Source organism: Gallus gallus, chromosome 4, assembly GCF_016699485.2.
Source record: "Gallus gallus isolate bGalGal1 chromosome 4, bGalGal1.mat.broiler.GRCg7b, whole genome shotgun sequence".
In the NCBI taxonomy this organism is placed as follows: Eukaryota; Metazoa; Chordata; class Aves; order Galliformes; family Phasianidae; genus Gallus; species Gallus gallus.
In genome coordinates, this window is record NC_052535.1 from 66,257,955 (window position 1) to 66,274,647 (window position 16,693).

A 16,693-nucleotide genomic window follows, 5' to 3' on the forward strand; every position below is an offset into this window, starting at 1 on the left:
ATTTCTCCTTTCCCTAACCTTTTGTCCTCTGGTGTTCACATCCCCAGATCCTTGCTGTCTCCTTGCTCACTCCAGCCCTCTCTATTCCCCATGTTTCTCCTTCTCACATCTTCATCCTTCTTTTCCTACTCTTCCACAAGTCAAGCAACTGGGGCAGAAGACCAGCTCGGCTGAACAGGGGACTCATTGAAACAGGAAAAAAAAAAATACATATATATATATACATATCTGATATCTGGAGATGAGGTCAGGCTTTACAGGGAGATTATACAGCTGCATCTCTGCAGCTTTCATCTGCATGGAGAAAATAAGAAAAATGAAAGCTCAGCTTGAGTTGACATTGGTATCAGACAACAAAAAGCTTTTTTAAGTGTATCAACAGCATGAGGAATTCTAAGGAAAACACTCGGCTGCATATCTGATCTGTGCCTACCTTCTCCCTCTACATTTTTTTTCCAGTCTCTATGTGCATTTCATGTTAGATATTCTTTTTCTCAGAGTGAACTGTGTTTCTCTTCCTTGCAGCATTTTGTGAGAAGGATGAGCTTGAGTGTGCCAACCATGAATGTGTGCCACGTGAACTTTGGTGTGATGGACAAGCAGATTGCAGTGACACCTCAGATGAGTGGGACTGTGGTGAGTTCCTGCCATGGCATATTCTGCCTCAAAGTGATGTCTGGGTTGATGGCAGTATTAATGTATTAACGCTAATAATCAATGGTGATTTGGTTTAGAATGAATTGCAGTGGTGGAGAGATCTCCCATTATTACCAAAGGTAGACTGGATTCAAATTGGTGAAGCAGGAAAGAAGGTGGGAAAAAAGAGAGAAAGGAAAAACTCAGCGTTAAGTGTCACAGTGCAAAGATACAAGTAAAGTAACACTGCAGGGAACTTTTAAATGATGTATGAAATCAGGAAAGTACTGTGGACAGAGGAGAGAGGAAGAAGGCATGCGGATGTAGAATTTATTTAGGCAAAAATTCTAAGCCCTGATTCTGTACTCATGAAATTCAGTGTGAAATTCCCACTGAATTCAGTGGTACAGGTTCAGGCTTACAAGAGGTAAATAGTTCTAGTAGGTTCCCAGTGCATGCATGCATGTACATCATGCTATCCCTGTGGTATGTCGTAAACTGCCAGTGTTAACCACATACAGAGTAGGCCTTGTGCTTTTACATGTAGAACTCTCTAAACACTTTTCATTAAATTGAAATTAGATTTTTTAAAAAAGTACTAAAAAGAAGCAAATTGGAAGTTTGTAGTATATCATCTGAAAATTCACAGTTAGCATGCATTTAAGTTTGACAATTTATGTTTGACAGATGCTTTGTATCTAATATTATATATACAAAAAGGCACAATATTGCTTACAGAAGCAAATATTTTGCACTCATATTAAACAGTATAAACATTTATAATATTAATCATTAACATTAATAAACAGCAAAATTTAATAAAACCTATGTAGCTAAGAAGAAATTGAAGAAATATTCTAGAACTGCATATTTGAAAAGGTATACTCTAAAACTGATACATAGCTTTATTATGGGAATAAAAGCAAAAGCCCTCTCAGCATATAGCAAAAATGTGTAATGACAGGTTGTGTTAACATTACTACTATTCAAACAAGAATCAGTAGAACAGTTTAACTAAAATCAGCCTGTATTTGGGTAAAAAAATGTCAAAACATTTTTACAGAATCTTAGAAAGAGAAGGATGTAGATTTCTACTTGTGCAATTTGGGGCATTTTGAGATGCTTTTTACGTATGATAGGGGTAGCTCACGTGCTTTTAAATGTAACTTAAGAAAGAAGTAATGGTCATGATCTTTCTTGTTAAAAGAAGCTGTTGTTTGCTTTTTTTTTTTCTTCGTTAGTTACACCCAAATATCAGTAGATAAGAATGATACAAATTACTGAGAGTCAAATAAAGGTATCATTCCTACGTCAAGCAACATTCATCCCTCAAACATCCCTCACCTTAGTGATTTCAGTTGAATTATTTGTGGGGTAAAATATTATGTAACAAGATTAAGACTGTCAGAAACCCATGTTAACCTCTGCTATAGCGATTATTCTAATCCTCTAGATGTCTGCTGTTTAGTGTCTTAAGCTATTCAATGTTATCAAGATTCTAATAGCCACGGTTGCCTTGATTTTAAATTGTAAAGCTATAGAGCATATGAAATCTACAGAAGTGACAGCATCTTGGAAGAATGTAGCAGTAGGTTATGATATACCATATATAAAACAAATCATGTGAAATAACAGTAAAGTTCTTTTTCTTTTTCTTCACAGTTACCCTGTCTAAAAACATGAATTCCCTGATGTTTCTGACCGTTCACAGGTCAGCTGCTGATAATCACGTTTGTGCTGATGAGTGGCAAGAAAATTTGAGCCAACTGGCCTGCAATCAAATGGGTTTAGGGTAAGGTCAGTAGTTTGTAGCATTGGTGAATTTCTTAGGACAATGGAGTGATGGATATTGATGTGAATGATCACTGGTCACTGTGACCCATGCAATATTAGACTTAGTATGGAAATAACAGAGAAAAATGAAATAATGAAATTTTGTGAATTAAGATAGAAACAATAACAAATATCTAGTCACTTTTGCCATTTTATAAGCATTATGTGATTGTTCAGAGTCTTGAAAAGATAGTAATGTCTTGGCAAACATCAATATTCAGACTGGCAGTTATTTCTGAGGCTCAGAATTTTTTTGAAATATGTTACTCTGTCTTCCTAAAGCAATAATGCAGACATGTCTCTCAAAGCAGTGGAAGGTGTCTCTGGGTTCTATAAGAAATACAGTATGGTAGGCTACCAGAGATATTTAATTTAGATATCTCTAAACATAGAATTGCTAATGGTAGAGCTTTCTGGGTGTATCTCAGAAAAGAAAAGAAATAGCCTCTACGGATTTTTCATATTTCATGCACACTGTCATCTGCTTGGATGTTCAAAGTTGTCTTCTACTAAGAAAAGACAAGCTTGATGGTATAGAAGGATATTTTGCCTATGTCTCATCTCCTAATTTGGGTTAAGACATCTCTTCTCTATCTGCCTTTGACCACCACATACACTGACATACTATCTTATTCTTTGTACCTTTCATTAGGAGGTGCAGGAGGATAAAGAACTTGGCTTACATTGTCTGCACTTAACTTACTCTGTATTATCTGCCTTTCTAACACACAGTAATCATACTAACTGATTTTGTATATCTAAATAATATTGTAGTTACCTCTGCTTTAACTTTATATAACTTCCTAATAGGCTTAAGCTCCGTTGGTACTTTCAAAAATAGTTAACTGCTATTTTTTTTTGTTGGAAAATAAACTGATGATCTTTACATCAGTCACGTTTTTTATTTCTTCAGATCTAAGTCTCATAACCTTAACACAGAATATTCTTAATTTCTCTATTAAGAGTGCTACTAGGAAAATGCAAAATGTATTAAATTATTAGAAAAACTCTGAGTTTTCAATAAATTCTTTTTAGTGACAGGTGATTATGTGAAGGGAAGTGGGAAATTTCAGTTCAAATCTGAAATCTATAACCTCAGTTTGACACTAATTTTCAGTTTTAGCTTTTCCTTCCAAGATTCAGAAAAACAAAGTAGTGTGTTTTTTTCCCTTTCTTAATGTCCCACTTTTTTAAGGTCAACTGAAACTTGGTTTTCTTAGATATTTTCCAAGTTTGTGGGAACAGCCACTGCTGAAATTACTGTAGATTAATTGTGAACAAGAGCGGTGAGAAAAAGATGTATACACAAGAACATTTTATAAAGGACAAATATGAATTAATGTAGTTATTTAACTTTTCTTTAACGTGGCTTAGGGGTTCAGTGGAAATGTTCCAGTAGGTAGTATTTTCTGTTTGGGGAGGAGAGAAGAATGAATATTACAATAATAATAGACTCTGTAAAATCTGGCCTAAAACCATAGATTTCATCTGTCCTCCACTATTTATTTGACTTATGATGACAGGGAAGACTGAATATGATGTTGAAACCACTTGTATATTAAATAATTTCAAGTCAGCACTAAGGGTAATAGAGCGCAACTAATGATGTGAGAAATTCCTTTTTATTCTTAAGAATTTATATTAAAGAAAAAAAAACATATTTTAAGCAGTGCTTTTATTCAGATATTCCTAATAGGAAATATTTCATTGCACTCTTTCTGAAAATAAAAAAGTGTGAATATAGAAATTTTGGCCATGTTATGTTATAATGCAGAAGCTACTAGTTGTGTTGCTATGGAAATTTCATTAATTATGACTTATGATGTTATTTGGTTTTGATTTAATAGTTCTCTTTTTTTTTTTAATTCTTAGAGAAAAATAGTGCAAAGTAGAGATTTTTTAATAATTAAACTGGAATTGCAAGGAGTGGTATCACATAGTATTTTTATTGTCTGTTTAATTCTGAGATGGCTGATACATAGCTATGTCCAGCGTTTCCCCATATGACAAATCCCAATTGCTATATAATATTGTAAAGTTTAAAATATGAATGTCTTTCTAACAGCTTATATATAATTTTAATTCTTCAGCCTATATAATCTGAAAAAAAAAGATGAATATTTAATGACAGTGATTAAAGTTAGATTAATTTAGGTGATAGTAGTAACATATTTTACAGAATAACAGTCTCTTTGTCTGCTTGGAAAGTTAAAGCAGTGTGTCTGAAGCAACATTAAAGATGATTCTGTTCTGCCTATTACACAAGCTCAAGCTATTTTCCTGGCTGTCAGCCATTCCACAGATAATGTTTTTCCAATTTTTCATGCAATATCTTATGTGATGCAACATCACAGAAAACTGCAGACTCCAAACATTGTCTGAAAGCCCTTTGACTAATGGCGGCTTAAGTTATGCTATGCTTGTACTTAGCAGATCTTTTGTTTGCCTGTAGCGCAAAAGGAAAGTTAGGTGCAAAGTCAACTTTCTTTTTATGATGCTAAGAGTCTAAGGGAAACTCTCTGTAGAGTTCCTATCTTAGATTCGGTGAAACTTACAGACACAGAGGACTATTAGATCACCTGGTATGACTGCCTAACAGATGGTTTTGTTGCACCACTGAGAATGAGAAAGCGTTTGGAAAGAAAATAAGCCAGACAGGAGCAAGAGTCTGGGTCCCACATTTAAATACAGAAAAGCAATATTGTGGCACTTCATTTTTCTGGTAACACAGAGAGTGGAAAAACAATTGCCACTGATTTCTCAGGTCAATGTCAGATGTATGTTAGTGCATTAGCTGAGCATGCTGCTGTGTTGCACAAAATGGGCATACTGTGCTTGGTAAGAATATTGTTATGTTCAGAGATTTATCTTGATGTTTAGTTGAAGAAAGACATTTTCACTTATTATGAAGGCTTCATTTTTGTTGATGAAGTAGTAATGACAAGAACATGGCCTGCTCTGATCAAAAATTTCACAAAATGAGATGTTAATGGAATTGTTTGTTTACTCTATGACAATTAAGTGGAGTAAAGTTTCCTTCTTTGTACTAGGATGAGAGAGCAAATGTCATGATTTGAGCAGCTTGTACCCAGCAGAGTACAGGAGAATTTTAGCTGATTTATCTGGTCTGGTATAGCACTATCAGCATACAATTATAGGTGTTTACAAAATAGCAAGTTATTTATAAAAATTCACACTAAGCTCTGCTGCTTTCTATTGCTGCTACTCCCTTTCCTGGCTGCACCCCCTGGTGATCCACAGAAACAGGCAGCTCCTTTTGCTTCTTACCTCTGCCATAGCTTCTACTGTTTGCGTTTATGGAAGTGGAAGGCCAGTTTCTTTCTCCTGCCTGGCTTTTTTCCTTTCTAATCCTTTCTCACTCAATCTTTCTGTTGTAACATTCCTTATAATATTTGTTCAACCAAGCAGTCAAGGTACTGTAGCAATAATCTTTCTTCTCACATTAATTATGTTTTTAACTGCTTTCTAACTCTGCATCAGGACTATGGAAGTGCCTAAAAAACATCACAGAAACAGAACATTGAATGCTTCTGTCCTATCCGCAGTAGAAGGATCACATTCAACTTCTGAACGAAACCTATCCTATTTTCTCCAAGAATAAACATGCCATTTGGGAATGGCAAATTCCATGCACAGTAAAGTATTGGAACTTGTTTGAATCTAGATCCTCTAAACAGAGCGCATGATATGCCTGACCTACTTTGAATATATTCACATTGTCCAGTGTGTTTTCTTAAATCTTACAGGTTTAACAATATGAGATTTATTTAGATGACATTTATTTTATTAGGGGCAGAAACAAATAACTATTAAGTAAGATTTACTGAAAATAACATTACAGGTTGTAGTTGATATAGAAGACTTTGTTTCAACGATTTTAAGTGATAATAGATCTTAATATGCAGTTATACAGAGGCTTTATGCAGTATATTATAGACAGTTTATATTTGATAGTTTGTCTTATCTGTCATATACATAAGTATATTACAATATATAAAGTTACTTGGAGAGGACTTTATTGAAGAAATTCCAACTTAATAATTCCTTTCAAATAATGATAGTTACTTAAAAAAACAAAACAAAACAAAAACCCAAACACATTAATAATATAGTAATACAATATTTTTATCACCCATGATTGGATACTTTTCTTTCTTTAAGTAAAAATGTATTTGTAATTAGTGATGTCTGAAATAAAAAAAATGTGAATACTGTCAATCAAAGAGAGGTTACTCCAGTGGAGAGGTTACTCCAGTGATTGAACATAAATACTTTTCCCAAACTGTGTTAAGTCCTAGCTTGTAAAAATGACATCACATTTTTTTCTTATTTTTATCTTTTTCCTCCAGGACTTTCAAATCAAATTCGCTGAGTTTAAAAGTACACAGCTATTAAATCTATACAGACAGGAAACAGATGCTGTTTTAGCTCTGAAATAGGACTAATTTGTTTTATATTAGTGCCCGTACACATGTTATTCATTACCTTCTGGCATAACACAAGGCTTCCTTTTTCAAGCCTGTTGTCACGAGTCTGAAAACAGTGGAATTGTAGAAGTGGAACAGAGAAATGTTACTGTTAACTTTGAAGAGAGAAGGAATCCAGTTTTGGATTATATTTCATTCTGAAGTCTGGTACTTTTGAGATAACTTGCAAAGTATTATAGAGAAAACAAGGTATTAAAACCATTCTGTTGTACAGAAGTATTTGAATTTATGTAACTTTTAATTATGAGCAAAGTATTAACTTTGTAAGCTATAATTAGTCCCCGCTTTCTGCTGTTTTTTAATGATTATTTAGTATACAAATCATGTTCTTCAACTCTCACTAAAACTATATTGTAAACTCTGTTGAGCATAGTGATCAGCAGTTAACTGAAATGTACATCTTCCCCTTTGTCAGAGTTTATCCATGGAAGAATCCCGTGCTACAGCTCCAGTAGGGGTAGGATACAGCCTTTACAAGAAATTATAAAGGCATAGATTAGGATACATCGGTTTTGAACTGGTTTTGGTGAATTCGTCAGGTTGTGAACACCAAGGAAAAAAAAAACATGGCCATAGTTTTTATTTTTACTAAGTAAAACACATTGTATTAATAATTATAAAATAATTATAAAATTTCATACAAGCATCTTGAAGGTCGTTGCTCCTGATTTGGAAATGTGTCTGTGTTTAATAATGAATATACTATCACGAGTTGTAGCTTTCAACAAAATAATGTGGTATGAAGGATAATATAATTTGGATCTACTAGATGGTATGATATTTTCACTTTTCGCACCCTTTTGAGTTACATGCTCTATATGTCAGAACGGTGTACACAGTTATGAGGTGGTAAATGGCATAGTTCACAGAGGATTATAAGGCAGAATGTCACCTTAAGAGTAAAATAAGCTTGTGAATGTTTGGTGGGAAAGAGTGGGAAATAAGAAAGTGCTGGACATGAAGAAAAGAGAGAGCTTTATATATTTACCCTGAGCCAGCAATAATGCTGCAAAAAGACGTTTCTCTAAACAAAGAAGTACAGACTTCAAAAATACCTGTTGCTATCTGGCTGCATATTCCTTGTAGTAGGTCATGGAATGATATTTGCTTAACATGCCCAGAGAAGGTTCTGAAAAATCAGTCATGAAACAGGCAGGACCCAGGGCTGGGGCCTCAGGACGTAGTTAATTCTGCCAATGTTGAGAACATTTCCAGGTGGTTTCACTGAAAACCTTACCATAAAACATAATTCTCTGATCTTTGTTCATGTGATCAGCTGGGTAAAGGATATCACAATTCTGTGAATGTTTTAAAACAGATTCAGGTAATACTGAAAAAAAAATCAGACTTAAAGACAAACTAATAATCTAGCTGGCTTTAGTTGGTACTGTCATGAGAGACATGAGTTCAGAGGCTTCACAGTTTTTCCTGAACTGGTCTCATTTCTGCTTCCACAAGCTAGTATTGAGAATTTGGTCTATGACCAGTGGTCAGGGGAGCAATCCCTGAAAGCTCTTCTCATTGATGACATCACCTCTAATTCATTCTGTCTAGCAAGACAGTGCAAACTTGGAGATATTGTAAAGTATTACAAGGCTCAGATTGATCTTTACAGTTATATTTTAATGGACTTCCAAATATAAGACGATACGAAAATATTTTATTTTTATTACTATTATTATTACTATTTTTTACCTCTTGGACAAAGTAAGATCTATTTGTTGTGTTTTTGGAGTCACGAAAATGTAGAAAGAATATTTCAATTTATACAGTGCAGTGAATGCCACCAAAAATCTTTTGCTGTTCCTTGTTCTAATTCTAGCTCTTGACAGAAAACACAGTATTAGTGACAGTGGTATGTTAACTGGCCTGGTGTCTTGGGGTGATATAATTTCCCAGCAATGACTCTGCCACATGTGGCTTTGATACAACATTATGCTCAATATTTATGTAGTGAACAGGAGGTCTCTTCCCTTTCATAAACATGACATAGCAAGCTAATAGGAAGTATATGAATGTCTTTCATTCGTTTCAGAGGACCATCTAAAACAGTGATTGTATTAGAAGATGGAGAAATGCAGCATCAAAAGTGGCTGCATCTGCACTCAGACTGGAAGAGTAAGAATGCTTCCACTTTACATGCACTTCTAGTGAATGGGTAAGTGACAGGTAAAGGAGATTTATTTCACTGCTATTTCACCATGTTTGGAGATCACAGTTTTTCAGTAGAATTATATTCATTTACAGTAAGCTTAGATTCTGACCTTAGACAGTAGTATATTCCTTTTAATTTGCTCTCCTAAATGTGTAGCTGGTAATGAGAAGCCAGGCTTTGGTCATGGCTGAAACATTTGAACTGTGATTTTGAGACTAAAGAGCCAATTAACTTTTAATTACTTTTAGCATTTAGGACAAAACTGGAAGAGCATTTGAATCCATCTTCAAAAAGCAGATTTTGTTTTCCTTTTCCTCTTTCTAATGCCCAGAAGGAGATTTCAGAACACCCATCTTCCACAGAATATTCTTCCATTTCATGAGAAAAGATTAGCTTGGCTAAATGCAGAGAGCTGAGGTAAAATATATGTGTGAAGAAGCAGATCTGAGGAATACACCTGGATTTCTTCTTTTCAGCTCCTTTATTATCTGTAGGAAAGCTTTTCTGTAATGACTGAAATAAAGATGAACTGAAACGAAAGGGAAACATACTACTTTGAGGTAGAACTAGCACAAAACTGAAGTGATGGAAAGCAGAAGTAGGCACTTGCAGAAACAGTCCTTTTAGTATTTTTCCACTGAAGAAGTCAGCCTACTTATTGAGATTACAGCCTTCAAAGAATAACCAGAGGAACAGCTAATCCATATACACAGTCTAATTCTGCTCTGTCTCTGCATCTGAAAAGCACTTGCATGGGATGGATTAATAAGTTGTGGAAACAAACAGGCAGTCAGCTGAGCAACAGTGTTCTTGGTTTTAACAAGAATCTCCCTTTGACAGAGAACTACTTTTTTTTGCTCTCACATCTGAAAATCTCCAAAGGGATTTTTTTTCTTTTCTTAATATGCGCTTTTGCGATCTTCCTGGGTTTTCATCAACATACCGCATCTTTTGGGTCAAAGATTTTCATCAAATAGATTTCAAAGAAATTCCCAGCCTTCACCTGTAAGGATGGGGAAAGCAGCACATCTCTGTGCTTTCAGGTGCCATAAAATAAGACTTGACAGACCATACACCCCAGCCAACCTCAGAGCTGGATCGGTGCCCATAGAATGAGGTCGCCTGCAAAATGTGTAGCACCTGCTCATGAAATTCATTGTAAAGCTGAACTAATATTTTAAATTGTTGCAAGCAGACACTGGAAGCCATTGATGATCTGGCATAAGAAGTTTCTTGTGTTTTGTTTTACAGTTTGGGGAACTTTAACAGCTGAGTTCACAGCAGCGGGTACCATACCTGTGCTGATATACAGACTGCCAAAAATCACACTTACTAGTTGAGACTTTCATTATGTTCTTTTTCCAATATTTAGGCAGATGTGCCAAAGCAGAAGCAAAGTGGCTCTACTTTGCACTAAAGAAGGTAAGAGAAGTGCATGTTTCTGAGAAAACAAAGGCATTTTTAAAGACATGTGAAATGTACTCCAACAAATTCAGTTGTTTAGTGTCATTTAATTCTGATATTTTACTCGACATCTGCAACCTCCAATTTTGCATTGCCTCTTTTTCCCCTGTGCTTTGTTAAATATTTAACAACTTTTCTTATTTTTAACTATGAGGTTCTCTATAGTACTAGCCCAGTCTGCTCTTGCAAAATGAATTTTGTCAGCAGTCAGGTTCCAAAAATTAATTTGAAAAAACTTCCTGCTGAAAATATTATTTATGACCAGAGAGGTTAGTAGGTGACATACCTGGGAGTTGAATCTGTGATCTGTTTAGCTGTGAATCTCAAGGGGACAAAAGAACCTAAATTAGAAAACTACAGACCTAATCTGGAGGCACAGTGGATTGTGCAATATTAAGTGGTTTGAAAAACAGAGAAATCCTTCATCTTGAATAATAAAATGTTCTACAAACAAGGAGAGCTTTGCTGAAGAACACATACATTATGAATTTCTTGACACAGGGAAAATAAATCACAAAGTATGACCTAAATTTGGGAAAGTAATATAAATATTTACTACTCTTACCCAAGAACAACACCCCAAAGGAGCGTGCTAAATGTATTTGCTCCTGACATGTTTTGCTTTAAGAATACGTAATGCTCCTTGCCCCCTGACGTTACTTAGGTGAACACAGAAAGAATTACGAGTTACAAATCTAATTTATTTCTCTACCACAGATATCTGCAATGTCAGCATACCTTCCCTTGGGACGTGAATTGCAGAAACTGGTGGTGTTCTTTCATTCTCTAAATCACACTGAGCATAAACAGGATAAATAATAACAGTCTGTCATTTTACTAATCCAGAATATAAAGTAAAACAAAAGTGAAGGGCAAACTAATTCAAGTAATTCCTATCTGCCAGGCAGATAGGAATCTGGTATAATTTACACTGTATGTCTGTTTATAAAGTGGAATGGGTAGAGTACTGGAAAACCTTGAACTCTGCAAATATTTTCCTTAGTAATTTCCAAGAGCAAAGCAAGCTTTGTGCCTTGAAGTTAAGTAAACAGTTTGACATGCACCTCACACCTGGCTTAAGCAAGTGCTTATTATTGCTGTCCTGATTTTTCCAGAAATATTCCTTATGGATAGTACAAGTAGCACAAAGACATTGTTAGCTGACAGAAAGACAGTGATATGAAACCAAGAATCCTTTCCAAGGGCAGCCAGTAACTGTTCAAGATAGTCATCTTTACCAGCTTAGCTTGGTTAATGATTATTCTGAAGAGGTCAAAATTAATCTCAGGAGAGCAAATCCCTTTATAGAAAAAAGGGGGATAAAAATGGCTCAATGTGTTTGATATTAACATGTGGTTACTGATGACTTCAGTTACTGTATTGTTCACTGTAATTTCATGACTCTGTTAACATTGTTCTGTGGCCAGTTTTTCTTCCAGGTCTGTATGCTCTGTGTTTGTGGTAACAGATTCTCCCTTCTGCATCTGTTTCTCACTAGATTGTGGCCATCGCCCTGCTGCTCGCATGAACAAAAGGATCCTTGGTGGCAGGACCAGTCGCCCAGGTCGATGGCCATGGCAGTGCTCTCTGCAGAGCGAGCCAAGTGGACACATATGTGGCTGTGTTTTGATTGCAAAGAGATGGGTCTTAACAGTAGCACACTGCTTTGAAGGGTGAGAGGAGCTCAGTTTTACTGTTTGTGTACAAATTAGATGTAACTTGCACATGAGAATCACAAAGTGCTCCCTCCAATACCAAACATACTGGCATCAAGTCATGACCTTTGCAGAACAGCAAGAAGCCTGGTTTTAGAGACACTAACTAAGAGTAAATGATGTAAAACAACATCAGGTTAGGTTTTGACATTCTTTATTATGAATTGTTGTCTCTGCTGATGAAAGCTAAATGAAGATGCCCTGACTTTCAGCAGGAAACCAAAAAGAAAAAGAAGACCCAAACTCTAATCCCATAGGTCTCACACAATGCCATAGATTTAAAAAAAGAAACATTCTGGGCAACAGCATAGAAATGACCCTGGAAAAATGCTGTGGCCATTAAAAAATAAAACACAAGTATTTAATCATAATGTAAGTGACGTACTGAAGTTCACTGCCTTTTCTGATTATAAACTCTCCATGACTTCACTATAATCATCAATCACTAGAAAGTCAATATTAACCACTGAGTGCTTCATGGTCTATGAGGTCCCATGGTGGAGACTGTGGAGGTCAGAGAAGGTTTGTATAGCTTCAGAATTGTCTTAGTCATTGTCAGCCTTCTGATGGAAACCAATTTTCTTTTTAAAGAATTTGGATGAAAGTGCATTGCCTCATTAGTGTTGTCTTGTTCTGAAGTTATGTGTATTTTTAAAGATAATTGAAATGTATGTTTTCTGCTGTAGTCAGCACTCTTTTTTTTTTTTTTTTTTTTTTTTTTTCTGGGTGGTTGTCACCAGTGCTTAATTTTGCTTAAAATTGGTTCGTGCTCACTGGAAATTTTTGGACTACGCTAAACTCCTTTCTTTCTTTTTAAGCCAGTAGAAGTTCTGTGGTAGACATGCAAATGCACTTCAATTTCTACAGATGAATATTTCTTTATAACTTAAATGATTCTTTTTCTTAACTATATGTTTGATGCAAAAAGTCTTTTTCACATTCATATTCCGTATGCCCTAAAGTAGAAAACACCAAGGCAAAAAGTTTTTTAAAGTGCTAAGAAATTTCAGTTTATTAATCCCTTGGGTTATATGGAGAATATTTCTTCTCTTCTGCTTCTCTGATGAGATTAAGGATATGTTTCCAAGGACCTGAAATCTTCACATTCTTTGAGTATTTTTTCCTACAGCAATAGTAAAATCTTTCCCAATGCCACAAAGTTTTCTTTAAATTTACTAAACCAACCAGTTAAGAAATAAAAACATATTTTAAAGTGCTCTGGTGCATTAAGTAAAAAAATATTTTGTGAAATCTGGGATCCAAAATACAAAGACTGTATCAGTAATGCAGTAGGCAACATTAATGCCATGAACATTTGTTGAGATTATAAATGGAAAGGAGCTACATTAAGCAGAGTCATTTGCTTGTTTTAGTGGCCCCTACTATTTTGTCCAGATCTCTTTGAAATGCTTTACACCAAAGCATCCATGACATTTAAAGTTTTTTTACTGAATAGTAGGGTAATACCTTCTGGCTGAGACTTCTCATTGCTCTGAGCAATGTTCTTTTACAATTCTCGTATAAACAATAGGATATTCCTACGGCTTAAACTTGAAACATCTTGGAAAAACACAAATTAATTATGATTGTAAAAAGATAGTTTTAGTCCGAAATACCAGAATTCTCAAGGAACTCAGATAAAAATAGTCTTCATTTAACAACCAAATCTCTGTCAAAATTTTAGGAATGACAATTCTGTGGAATACTGTTAAAAAGCCAAAATTTCATGCTTTAATTCAAATTGCTATAATTAAGCTTCAGTCTCTTCAAAGGAACTTAGTTCCCTGGAGCTATCTCAATTATTCTGAAAAAGTGACTTTTCTGAGGATCTTAGAATCACAGACTTATTAGGAGCTCGTGACTTATTGCCAGTTACAGTCAAGAGATTACATCATCTAAGCCTTTAATAAGGTCTGTGTTTTTTTATGTCTTAACAAACCCTAGTTCAATCCTCCCATTTGCACCATATCCATCATTTTTTGTGATCAGGGGTATTTGAAAAAAAGAAACTTGTGAACAGTTATGTACAAGTCAAAGTATAGTAACCTCTGACCTTAGGCTTAGGGAGTATGCTTGTCACACATGGGATGGCTAATAATTTCACATGACCATCATAAAAGATTTAATTTTCATAACTGAATTGCATCTGTGAGATTCCTTTGGGGATTCAGCTTGAGTTACTGCTGTGAGCATCATTCTGATGCACAATACTGTCACTCCTAGAGAAACGAGTTCATGCTCACCAGGGAGCAAGTGAGCACCCGGGGACTTGGGCAGGATCCAGGAGATGATTTTGAGATTCTTGGGCATTTAATAAAACAAGTAATAGGTGGTGATATACTTTCTGAGGCTGTAAGCTAGATTTTTTTCAGTAGCAGGTGGGAAGGGAATGAAAAACACTGTCTTTTTGTTGACCAGTAATGATGCCTAAGCATTTGTCTTCTTGTAGCATTTCTATCATGTACACAGCTTTGCGAAGTATAGTATGCAAAAAGTTAGGGAGAAAAAAAACCTCAGGTTTTTAAATTAAAAAGAACTTGAATTAAATTTCCCATTTTCCTGTTTCTTCCTAAAAGGAGAGAAAATGCAGCTGTCTGGAAAGTAGTGTTTGGGATAAGCAATCTTGATCATCCATCAAGCTTCATGCAGACCCGACTGGTGAAGTCCATCATCTTGCATCCACGCTACAACAGAGCAGTTGTAGACTATGATATCAGCATTGTACAACTAGATGAAGAAATCAATGAAACGAGCTATGTAAGACCTGTCTGCTTGCCCAGCAAGGAACAGTTGGTACAGCCAGATACCTACTGCTACATCACAGGCTGGGGACACATGGGCAACAAAAGTAAGATGAATGCTTTCAGGAATCTTAAGCATGTTAAGCACCTACTGGATTAATCAAATAAGTGATCTCACTACAAAGCTTTATCTATTTATACTAATGCTGGACTTGATTCACAGAATCAAGAATTGTAGGAGTTGGAAGGTATCTCAAGAGAGCATCGAGTCCAACCTCCCCTGCTAGCACAGGCTCCCTATAATAGGTTGCACAGGTAGATGACCAGATGGGTCTTGACTAGCTCCACAGAAGGAGACTCCATGACCTCTCTACACAACCTGTTCCAGTGCTCTGTCACCCTTACTGTAAAGAAGTTCTTCTGCATGTTAGTATGGAACTTCCTACGTTCAAGTTTTAGGCCATTATTCCTTGTCCTGTCATTACACACCAACGAGAAGAGCCACATCCATTTTCCTCCCACCTCCCCTCATATATTTATAAACATTAATCAGATCCCCCCTCAGTCTTCTTTTCCCCAGGCTGAACAGTCCCAGGTTACTCAGCCTTTCCTTGTACAGGAGGTACTCCAGGCCCTTTATAACCTTTCTGGCCCTCTGTTGGACTCCTTCTAGGAGATCATTGTGTTTCTCCCTTCTCTGTAATAGCAATTTTCAGAAAGGCAGTTCTGTACATTGGATAAGGAAATTTTCCTATCAGTATTGCTTCACCCCTAGTAGCTAGGTCCATATACATGGCAAAAACTAAATTGCACTAGTGAGGAATATGCTGTTTAGAAGCAGCTCCGAAACTATCCATCGAAAACTACATTTTATGAAACGGCAGGAAAAAAAGTAGCACAGAAAGCTTTTGTACCTCTGGTAAGTAGAAAAATGTTATTTGCTAGCTAATGTGGTTTCAGCTTTGTTTTTAAAGGTTTTATGTTAATAAACTGTAAAAACCATCTTGGCTACACCGGCTTTAGTACTTTATGCTCTAGGTTTAACAGTTTACCTTTGAATTTGAGCTAAGTCAGCTGCTCGCAGTAGGATGAAGTCCTGAATGTGCTGAAGTAATTTCAGTATCCTTTGAAATCTGATTCCCTGATACATTAAGTTGAATTTACCCAAATGTAAGTCATGCTTGTTTTTATAACCAACCTTGACTGCGAGAGATACTAGGATTAGAATGAAGACTTAACCCCCTCCTCTGCTTCACATTACTGCTTTCCATCCAATACTGTCCCCATCATAAAAGTCCCATAACACATCACATAAAGGTACTCTGCCTCCTCAGTCTTCATTATAGTGCAAATGCACAATGAAGTGTGTCAGCAGTACCCATGTGCTCGGTCGTCCTCCACAATGGAACATATGCAGACTTGTCTGAGGAGTGTTCATGAATCCTGCAATGCAAGCATGCCAAAAAAGACCTGCAAACATCTGAGCTTCAATATAGACCTATGTGTTATATATATGTATGTATGTATGCACATTTATATACAAACATATATAAAGTAATATTTAGATTTGTCTAAAGGAAATATTTATCATATCTCAAAGATCCATCACAAATAAATATTTGTATGTCCATATGTATTAAT

General features: G+C 35.7%; 1 protein-coding gene across 3 annotated transcripts in view; it reads left to right on the forward strand.

Moving 5' to 3' along the window:
- The window catches only part of CORIN (corin, serine peptidase), a 123,166-nt gene that overhangs the window by 102,753 nt on the left and 3,720 nt on the right, over window positions 1-16,693 (forward strand). For all 3 annotated transcript variants that reach the window (XM_015285490.3, XM_025150049.2, XM_040700259.2), the window contains 6 exons: window positions 526-636; window positions 2,299-2,428; window positions 9,013-9,135; window positions 10,505-10,554; window positions 12,095-12,269; window positions 14,888-15,159. In XM_015285490.3, coding sequence (XP_015140976.2) covers window positions 526-636; window positions 2,299-2,428; window positions 9,013-9,135; window positions 10,505-10,554; window positions 12,095-12,269; window positions 14,888-15,159 — 861 coding nt within the window. The remainder of the gene's footprint in view (window positions 1-525; window positions 637-2,298; window positions 2,429-9,012; window positions 9,136-10,504; window positions 10,555-12,094; window positions 12,270-14,887; window positions 15,160-16,693) is intronic.